This window comes from Nannospalax galili, unplaced genomic scaffold, assembly GCF_000622305.1.
Source record: "Nannospalax galili isolate Female #2095 unplaced genomic scaffold, S.galili_v1.0 scaffold416, whole genome shotgun sequence".
Lineage (NCBI taxonomy): Eukaryota > Metazoa > Chordata > Mammalia > Rodentia > Spalacidae > Nannospalax > Nannospalax galili.
In genome coordinates this window covers 346,579-356,829 of record NW_008338125.1, presented here as the reverse complement: position 1 = coordinate 356,829, position 10,251 = coordinate 346,579, and the positions used below count along the sequence as shown (strand labels likewise).

The following is a 10,251-nucleotide window of genomic DNA, read 5'->3' as shown; positions in this document are numbered from 1 at the left end:
CACTCAGAGTCACTGCAGAGCCACTAGGGATGAATGCCCCAAATCTCTGACCTCATGCCTGAGGACTCCCACATATGTGGATTACAACATCTTCTGTTGGATCAGAATCATTTTACTACTTGTCTTTCCATCGGACATTGTCAACGTAAGGAAGGGTTATATCTTCTTTGTTCTTGAATCTCTTTTGCCCAGCAGAGTACACACCGTTTTCTCCACATGAATTGCTTTGAAAGCTGAATACTTTTAATAAGTGAAAGATCAGTTCTATAGCTACAGAAACACTAAGGAGCAGATATTTTAATAGTGGTGGGTTTATTGGATTCCTTCTCTCTGTGGAGCCCTTGATAGCTGACACAGTTTTAACTTCGGGCTAAAGAAGAAAACTGCCCGCTAAATAAGAGCTGTTACCCCCACTTCATCCCAATCCTTCACCTCCTGTCTGCAAAGTAAAGTAACAAAGGAGCCCCAGCATTTAATGAGTCCTCACTGTAATCAGGATCCCTCCCTCAAATTGTTGTTTCCTTTCCTCTACCTTCTGAGGAAAATTTCCTAAACTCTGGGTTCACATCCAAGTCTGAAATAGGGAAAAGTGTAAACAGGCATGATAGCATGACACTATTTTCCATTTTATTTCATCCAGGGTCTAAATTTCCCCCTAAATTGTCAAGCCTACTATGAAAGCTAGCCCAAGTATTCCCACAAAGTACCTAGACCAGTTTCTTGCCCAGTGCTCATCCAGTCTCTTTCTATTGATCCTTACCTCTGGGGACTGCCACAGCCTCAGCTCTGGAGAACGCTCCTGCCTGACCAACCACAGGCTCTGCCTCTCCCAGCAAGCACAGCATCAGAGCTCCTGCTCCTGTCACTCCCATAATGACCAGTGCCCTGGACACAAAAACAGGGTGGGATGCTCCACTGAGTCAAGTGAATATGCTCATATGCTGCTTTTTCCTATTCCGTCGTCCATCATCACTACACCTCCTGTGCTAAGATGTCTCATTAGCAACAATGGAAGGAGTGGGAGACTCTTTCAGAGAATTGATTTAGCCTAGAAATCATGCATGTAGCATAAATTCTAATCTTTTTGCTTTTAACCATGTGCCTCAATAAGTATCTGGTCTCCAGCCTTCACCATGTCCTAGTCTTAGTGACACCGTCTTGGGTCTAATTTTGAGAACAACCCTCAGCATAATCCTCCTGTGTGTTCCCATCCTACAAACACTTACAGCATTTGTTCCAACTTCTCCGTCAAATGGATCTGTGATTGGATTATTTCAAATGTCCTATTTACTACTCTGCAGCTGCCGACACCATAATGAATGAACCCGAGTCAACTCCGAACCCTGTGGAGGTGAGACTTTCCTCAAAGTATTTTCCCTGAGCACATCACCAAAGTGACACACCTGCCCAGGATCTATGCCAAATCAATATGTCAACTCCTCTCTCATGTTCAAGAGAGATAAGCTTTGACAAAATCGTGGCAAAAGATTGCAGTGAAAAATTGAAGGCGTATATGGTAGGTGTTGAATCCAAAGAATTTGTCCCTGCCTTTCTGCCTCCCCAGGATTTTTTCTTCCTTTTTCCTTCTTCCCCATGCACTGCAGGTGAGTAGCACAGACATTCTTATCATTCCACACCCAAAATTCCTCCCCTCTATCTTTTGGCCCTCTAAAATGCTCCTATCCCTAGAAAACTTCCTCTCTAACCTCCAAGAATGCATCATGCCCTCCACTCCCAGTAACTTCCCAGGTACCACTTCTGAGTAACTTTTTCACACCAGTGTATGGTCATTATGGAACTTCTACTCAATTTCCCTGAACTGTGTCTTGCCTGTTGTTTGTGACACAGAATCGTGGAACTTATTTGAACTGATACTAAAAGCAGAGACTCTAAAAGATGCTCCCTTAGCAAGTCCACCACTATAACAGTCATCTGGCTGAGGGATAAAATTCCTAATTGCTGGCCAGGCTTGGTGATGCACATCTTTAATTCCAACACTCGGGAGGTAGAAACAGGCAGATCTTTGTGAGTTCAAGGCCAGCCTGGTCTACATAGTGAGCTCCAGGCCAGCTGAGGCTACAGGGAGAGCCTGTCTCAAAAAGACAAAAAAACAAATCCTAATTGCTTTTCTGCAGGGACCTCTAGTCATCTAGGAGTTGCCGCCACAAATTCTTCTTTCTGTTGACTTCTGTTGTAAGGGAAAGACCCTTACCACTGAAAGATAAAGGGGAAACCATAGCACCCTCTTCTAAGACAATGACTCCCCTATCTGAAAAAAAATCTCATGAAAATCCAGCATTCTAAGTATGTAACTAAAACAAATTGTCTTTTCATAGGTCTGTGGTGTTCAGCGACTTCTTGACTTCTTTAAATAGAGTGGATAAAGGTCATCTATTATTTTGAGCTTTGAGGCTTTAGCCAGTATCATAATAACAAAATAAGATTTTAATCCAGGCTTCTTTTACCGGGGGCATCCATCGAGAGCTTTCTCAGAGGACTAGGAAGGCATGTATACCTTGAAATCACACAACTTAACCACAGAAGGAAATAAGATTCTATATGAGAACCTTAGGGCACATGTCTGCAAATCAGCGTTGAAGGTATGTGGCATTTTCCGGCTACCTCTTCCTCTCTTCCTTAAGAGCTTCACAGTTGCTTGATGCTATGGAATGTAACTGTTAGGAGGGTGGGAAGGACTGAACTAAGAAGGGACTGAATTGTAAGCAAAGGGAGATGAATTTTGTGCTGTTGGTCCATCCTAGATTTCTGAGAGGAAGGTTGAAAACACAGCCCAAGTACCTAGACCTGAGACCCTGCACCGCGGGTTCCTATAGTACCAATTAGAATGACTACGTGAGACAACTCTGCCAAGAATCATCTAGCCAGACCAGTCTCTGTATTTCCTTGATGCATTGAAACCGTAGAGAGTGAAGGCTCCTTGGGATGTGAGACTCCTGGAACTGAAGACCACCAAAGGATAGATATCTGCACATGTCATCACAGGAGAGATGCTCTGCAGAGCACGTGATCTCATGAGGAAAAGGAAGGGCGAGAGACAGGAACAACTCATCAAGATGGAGGTGAGATGGTGATCTCTATCTATCTCGGGTATCTGAGGAGTCTTTCAGACAGGCGGTCAGGAATAGAACAGGAGGGAGCTGGAGGAAGCCTTTCAGACTTGCCTTGTGCATGCAAGAGAGGTGAGACTGTCCATTGAAAATCAAAAGATCCTTTAAAACTTGTTCAAAAGTGTGATCTATGTCCTTGCTCAATGATGGCTCCCTATTAGCACCTCCTCCTGCTTCACAGCTGCAAGCTGTGGGGGAAAGACTGTGTACTCCTCCCGTGGTGAGACAAAGCTTTCTTCTGATAACAAGATATGAGGGAATGAAATTCATTTCTGTAGAAAAACCTGGGCTCAATTCCTTTTTTTTTCACATGCTCGGTGGCACTTAGAATCTCTTTTGGAGCCCATTATCCTTGGTGTAATTCTTCTATAGTTGTTCAATCTGCTAGAATTCAAAATCAGTGAATAAATACACTGTGACTCCATGTTCACCCTGTCTCTATTCCTGATCACGATGGCCGGCCTACAGTTGTTGCTGACAAAAGAAAGAACAGCCCTGCAAGTCCTGGCAGCGGTGGGACTGGCACCAGGAGCTCGTGCTATGACAGTCTTCTATCAAATGCAAACAAGTTCACAGAACTCCAGCAACAGACACGATAGTTCTGTGACCACAAACAAGATCACTCCAAGGAGCAACAACGATTAAAAAAAAGAGAGAGAAACATTGTCTAAACCACAAAACGACCAAGCATCCACTTTCCTCAGCTAATGACTTCTACCTCTTCACCACTGCAGCCCAACCATCATTCCTGCTTCCTAGTCAAAAATTATGAAGAGCACCAATCATGAAAAACTTATGCTTTCTGATAGTACTCAGTTGAGAAGAAAAACAAAACAAAACTTCCGTTTCTTGAACTCCCCTAAGTTACCTAACTGAAGCCCAAACCCTAAAGCAAACATCTCTTGTTCCCAGAGAATGTACTATCTCCATCACTGCAACGAGCCAATCAACAGTACTTTATTCTACCACAGGTTGTTCCTGGTGCTCCTTGAGTGGGGGATATTGATGATTCACAATAGAAGTTTACTAATGAAACAGAAGGAATTTCATTGAGGACGGTTACTAGTGGTAGCATTTGAGGGGGGTGGTTAAGGGCAAATATTGGAGACCTCTGAAGAAAAACAGAGGAGGTGCCTCCAGCTGGAGTCACAAACCAGGGAAAAGTATAGGTCCTTTAAAGGGTCGAGAATTTTCCAGAAACACACCTTTATTAGATAGACTTTCGCCACATTTCATATTCTCTTGGCCTACCATCACCAGCACAATAGGGTACAGAGATTTGTGTGTGTTTTCAACATTTTAAATCTCTCTTCAGCCTCACCGCTGGCTGATATACAAAGGTACCAATTTCACCCTTAGTGAGTGATGAATAATCTCTTTCAGTGCACTAGCAACTGAGAGCATCCTAAACAATTTGAAAGAAATGGGCACCCCAGCATTGTTCATGATCTAAGTTTGAAAATATTCTTGAAGTAAGAGATTCCCGAAGTTGGAAGATTATCGGAAGAGCATACCGCCTACTCTAATCCTTCCACCTTCTTCCATCCCATGCCACGTTCCTTAAGACCAAGTGCAATTCATTGTTCTGTGGCTATGTCAAAATAAATCATGAAATCTCCATATTTTAAATAGGATAAAGTGCATATCATTATAAGGAATTTTCTTTCAAAGAGCCAGAAGTTATAATATACAGAGAACAATCAGACATTCACCACAGTATTTCACTTAGAAACTATCATGGAATGGATGCAACTGGAAATTATTATATTAAATGAATTAAAGTCTCAGAAAGATAAATATCATATGTTTCCTCTCACGTGTGGTGCCTAGATTCTACATACACACATAAAGTCATGTGAGGTGAAAGTAGAAGAGAAACAGTTAAGGGAGCAACGGACTAGCAGGAGCGGAGCAGGAAAAGACAGGAAAAAGGTGAAGGGAGAAACATAGTCAAACTACGGTAGATGCTCGTAGGAGAACATCTATGAAAACCACATACAACCAATACATACCAATAGAAACTAGTAAATGGGGATTGGAGCGATGGCTCAGCGGTTAAGAGCACTGACTGCTCTTGCAGAGGACCCGGGTTCAATTCCCAGAACCCACATGGCAGCTATGAACCTCCCTTAACTCCAGTTCCAGGGGAATCAAACGCCCTCTTCTGGCCTCCGCAGCATTGCATGACACGGGTGCACTCACATACATGCAGGCAATACACTCATACACATAAAAATAATAAATAAAATATTTTTAAAAACTAGTAAATTATAGGGGTTTTTACTTTTTTATTATCACATGTATGAGCATATTGCCTGCACATATGTAAGTGCACTCATGTCATGTGGTGGCTGCCAAGGTCACAAGACAGTTCTTAGCAACCACGTCAGTGCTGGGAATCAAACCTGGGTCTTCTACAAGAGCAGCCAGTGTTCTTAACTGCTGAGCCATCTCTCTAGTTCCCTAAATGATAGGATTATTTTTTTAGTGTTTTTTTTTTAATTTTAAAAACTTTATTGAGAATTTCATAGATGCATATAAAGTGTTTTGATCAAATCCACGCCCACTCCCTCCTCTCCAACACCTCCCATTATCTCCCCATCACTTTTATCTGACAACTTCATGTACTTTCTTTCTTTTTCTTTCTTTCTTTTTTCTTTCTTTCTTTCTTTCTTTCTTTCTTTCTTTTTCTACTCTAACATTCCCCTCTCTGAAGAGGTAACCTTAAAATCCTTTTTGGGATTAGACAAGAGCTCCCAAATACTTTGACATTTTTGGCCTTGGAACAGAGTATGTTGCTAAGAGGCCCAAGGACATTTGGACTTTTAGCCAAGAAACTGGCTACTTTTCTTTGGGGTCTTTTTGCCCTAACTGCCTAGCCAATTCCTACCTCCTATTCTTATCACACCATCCTCTGAAGAGGTTACCCAAATTGCCGATAGGGAATAGGGACGCAGACAGCTTTGGCTTCTTCCATGATGAACAGGGATGCAGGGTGAGGCAATTGGGGTACCCCTTCAGAGGGTCTATCTAAAAGACTCCCAAATTGTATAACTCTTATCTGTAGGGAGAAAAGAAAATCCTTGACTGGTGAATAGGAGATGTGAAGGAGAAGTAAAGGCAAGAGTAGTTAACATTCAAGTTCTAGACAGGGAACCAGAAAAAAGTCAGAACAGAGCAAATTTCAAATGTTCATATCAGGGTCCATTAGGATTTCTTGATGAGGGGTTCCAAAAGTATCCCTCTATTGGGTGCCTCCTCATTTTTCTTTTGTCTGTGAAGGCTGGACTCGAGAGTGATAGGCTCAGGATTTGTTTTCAGGCACTTTGATAGCTGTTGGAGTGGCTAGAATCAGGTTTTTTTAGTTTTAATACAAGCAATGTTCTATTATAATTCTGGTGGTAATTTTTTAGAGCAAATAGTAAAATATTATAATAGTAGATGAATGCAATGACAAATTCATCTTACAGTAAAGTCAAATAGAAAAACAGGATTCCTATTTCATAAACATCATCCTAAACAGGCAGGCAGTACACGTTACTGCCTGTTGTATAATGGGAGTCTTTGCGCAAAGCAGCCACCATCTTCATCAGATCAGTTGTGCCTGTTTACAAGAGACCAAAGAGACCATCACTAGCTGGCCCGTTGGCTGTTGGCATTCCCTCGGAGAAGTGGATATGAAGGGTCACTGAGCCCTCACCTGAGAGTCCAGCTGCTCTTCACAGTCATTTGTATGAAGTTATGCCGTGATTGCACAAGACCTCAGAGTTTGGGGAGTTGCAAGAGTATATGGGCTGGGGAGGGCTAACTAAGGGTAACTCCTTCTATGTACTGTGGGAAAGCCATCAACATATCAGGCAAAAACTTTCCAAGGTGGCAGCTTTGGGGTCTCTCACACTCCTGTAAGCAACCCCTCGGCCATGCTATTTAAGTAAGTCCAATAAACTCATTGGTTCCCCAGGACCAACTTTGATGGAATTATACTTCAGTTTATGATTTGGACCTTATGAGGACCTCATGTTGTTTATATCTCCCCAGGGAGGAAGTTCTTGAAACACTGCCCAATTCACTGCAAACTTTTTTTTTTTTCTGTTGAAAACTCTCACCAGCAAAGCTTCCTCATATAACAGAGTGTGATGCTTTCAGAAGACCACAACTGGCCAAGTTTTAGAGAATAAGAAACTGCAGAGTGCGTGTCCCTGGATAGGACTCCTATTTTAAACCTCACCCACCCATGGCATGGCTCAGAGACCACTTCAGAAGAGGGGGCAAAAAGAATCAGGGTGGGTACATGAACATAAGGAAACAGAGGTTTTGAAGTTTCTGGAAACTTGCTCATGTGAACTTGCAACAATGATGACAGCATGCACAAGACCCATGTAGATTCAATCAGACAAAAACCCAGCCTAGAACTGGGGAAATGGGCAGCAAGTCTCAACCCCAGCCAATGAACTATTGGCAACTGATTACTGCAGGGTGAGGGAAAGTAGATCTTCTTTAAGGAATTGACTCTAGATAGGCTGGCTAGACTCTCTAGTGGATGAACTTACTCTAAGGGACAGCTGGTTACAAATGCTCGACCAGATAGGACTTAACATATAGGACAGAATGCATGAAATCTGGTGAGGAGGCATAAGGGGTGCAGTTGCGGGGAGGGGGTCTAAACCTGATTAAGATCTCTTATATAAAATGCACAAAATCTCAATAAAAATACTTTCTTAAAAAACAATCAAATGGGGCTGAAGAGATGACTCAGCAGTTAAAAGCACTGACTGCTCTTGAAGAGGACCCGGGTTGGAGTTCCAACTATATCTAAATCAAGTTCCAGAGTGCACTTACATACATGCAGGCAGTATACTCATACACATTAAATAAAAATAATAAATAAAATATTTTTTAAAAATAAAAATAAAAGCAATCACATAAACTTTAGAAATTCTCAGGATTGTGTCATTAATTGTAATGTACAAAATTTTCCACCATCATCAGGCTGGTCTTTAGTAGCACATTGAAAAAATCATCAGAACTCGTATCAATTATATTTCATATTCCACACTCCTGGATAATTTATTTTCTTATCATCAATATCAAACATTTCTCAGGAAGGTAAATATGGACAAACTTTTTCATGTGACATTGGGGTGTTGTGAGATCAGCTGTTGTACGGTCTTTATACCTTTGCCTGCTCATCCATTTCCTACCTAGTCTTTAGCTCTGCTTCACAAGGGGCCTGGGTCCCATCCTTCATCCACCAGCTAATACATTCCATTCCCAAGGTCCAGAAGTCTGATGGCTCAACATCAGACTTGGGAACCAATCACATCTGAGCAAATCATCCATAAATGTTTTTTGGAGACATTTACATCTTATAAAAAAAAATCACACAGTAACACACATTTATGCTCACTTCTCTGTGTCTCCCGTGAACCTTGAAATGGTCAAAGTCAAGGAATATGTCATATATATCTCTATCTCTATATCTCTATAGAGATAGACAGATGGTGATAGATTGATAGATAGATGATAGATAGATGATGATAAATGGTAGATGATAGATAGATAGATAGATGAGAGATGAGAGATAGATGATAGATGATGATAGACAGATCCATTGATCAGTCTTCATTCATGCTGTCCAGCAAAGACACAAAGAACAGACAAAGTAAAGCATATGAGCTGAATAAGTGAAAGAAGAAACACCTGGTTCACAGCGCACCAGGAGAGCAGTGACAAAGATTGCTTGGTTCTCTCCTCAGGAATCTTGGAAACATGAGGAAGATTCTGGGGTGGGAGTGTTTTGTTGGGTCACCTCCCCTGGTTGTGAAAACAGCAGCATGCTTCAGCTGTGCATCACAATCCTGCAAGGATAAAAGGGCTCCTGCCCTGAGCTCCTTACCCACAGCCTCCCAGGCACAGCCCTCCCTCTGCCTCTCCTGCAGCAGGTAAGTGTGCAGCAGGAGACAGCCTCAGCTGGGAGTGTGGGGGGAAGTCAGGCCCAGACCTCCCTGTGGAGACTGAAGCAGAGGTGACTGAGGGGGAGGCAGCAGAAGGAGGACCTGCCAGGGGACAGGAGACCGACCCGGTGGGAGGCAGAGACAGGAGCCTCCGAGAGATGCGCCAGAGTCTGTGACAGAGTCCTGGCTCTCAGCAGTCTCTCCACTCTTCTGAGAGATCAGCATATGGCCAGAGAATTCTCCAGGAGTCCTTTTCCAACTACCTGTGTTGGCTTAATGGACTTGGGGCCTAGTTAGAACCAGCATTCTCCCCTGGAAGCAGGGCAGAGTGGAAGGAAATGCCTTCCGGGTCATGGAGACCACTTACCTTTTTCTTTCCGGAAGATCACAGCTCAGGGAGCAGCTGGTCTTAGGACCAAGGGCTTTATAAACCATTCCTACAGGACATCTAGAGCTTTGCACTGTCATTTTCTTTGATTGTCCAGGCTCATTGACTCCTGCCGAGATGTCCTGCCAGCAGAGCCAGAAGCAGTGCCAGCCGCCTCCCAAGTGCCCCTCACCCAAGTGCCCCCCGAAGAGCACAGCACAGTGTCTGCCTGCAGCCTCCTCCTGCTGTGCTACAAGCTCTGGGGGCTGCAGTGGCCTTGGCGGCTCTGAGGGCGGCTGCTGCCTGAGCCACCACAGGCGCAGGTCCCACCGATGCAGGCGCCGGAGCTCCAGTTCCTGTGACCGTGGCAGTGGTCAGCAGTCCGGGTCCTCTGGCTGTGGCCACAGCTCTGGGGGCTGCTGCTGACCTCAGCAGCACAGATGGAAAAGCAAATTTAAAGGAAACAAGTCCAAGGACTGTTCCCACCCTGCCATGTTCTTTCCCAGTATCCCAATCCCCTTCCCCACGGGAGCTCTGAGCTCCATGGTGGCTCCTCCTGCCTGTTCTCCAGGTGGCCACAGCATGTGAAAACTTGATAACTGGTCAGTTATCATCCTGTGCCTGTCTCTATGAAAAGTAAAGTGCTTGTTTCTCAACACCGTTGTGTGTTCTCTTGCTTCACTGGCTCTCCTCTCAGCTCCTCCAGTCAGCGCTACTCAGCATGGGGAGCAGATGCTGCCTCTAGACCAGAGGAACAGCCAGCCCTGTGGGGGCTGCAGGAAGATGCTGTTGTGGGGGAAGA

General features: G+C 43.8%; 1 protein-coding gene across 1 annotated transcript; it reads left to right on the top strand.

Annotated features, from left to right (window-relative positions):
* The first annotated feature begins 9,015 nt into the window (after positions 1-9,015).
* Positions 9,016-9,878, top strand: LOC103734063 (late cornified envelope protein 3B-like). The gene is made up of 2 exons (XM_008832955.1): positions 9,016-9,070; positions 9,568-9,878. The coding sequence occupies exon 2, from the start codon at positions 9,588-9,590 to the stop codon at positions 9,873-9,875; it is 288 nt and encodes a 95-aa protein (XP_008831177.1). The 5' UTR covers positions 9,016-9,070; positions 9,568-9,587; the 3' UTR covers positions 9,876-9,878.
* The last annotated feature ends 373 nt before the right edge of the window (positions 9,879-10,251 follow it).

Excerpts from the sequence above, each read along its gene's own strand:
- LOC103734063 (XM_008832955.1), top strand. The coding sequence starts at position 9,588 with ATGTCCTGCCAGCAGAGCCAGAAGCAGTGCCAGCCGCCTCCCAAGTGC.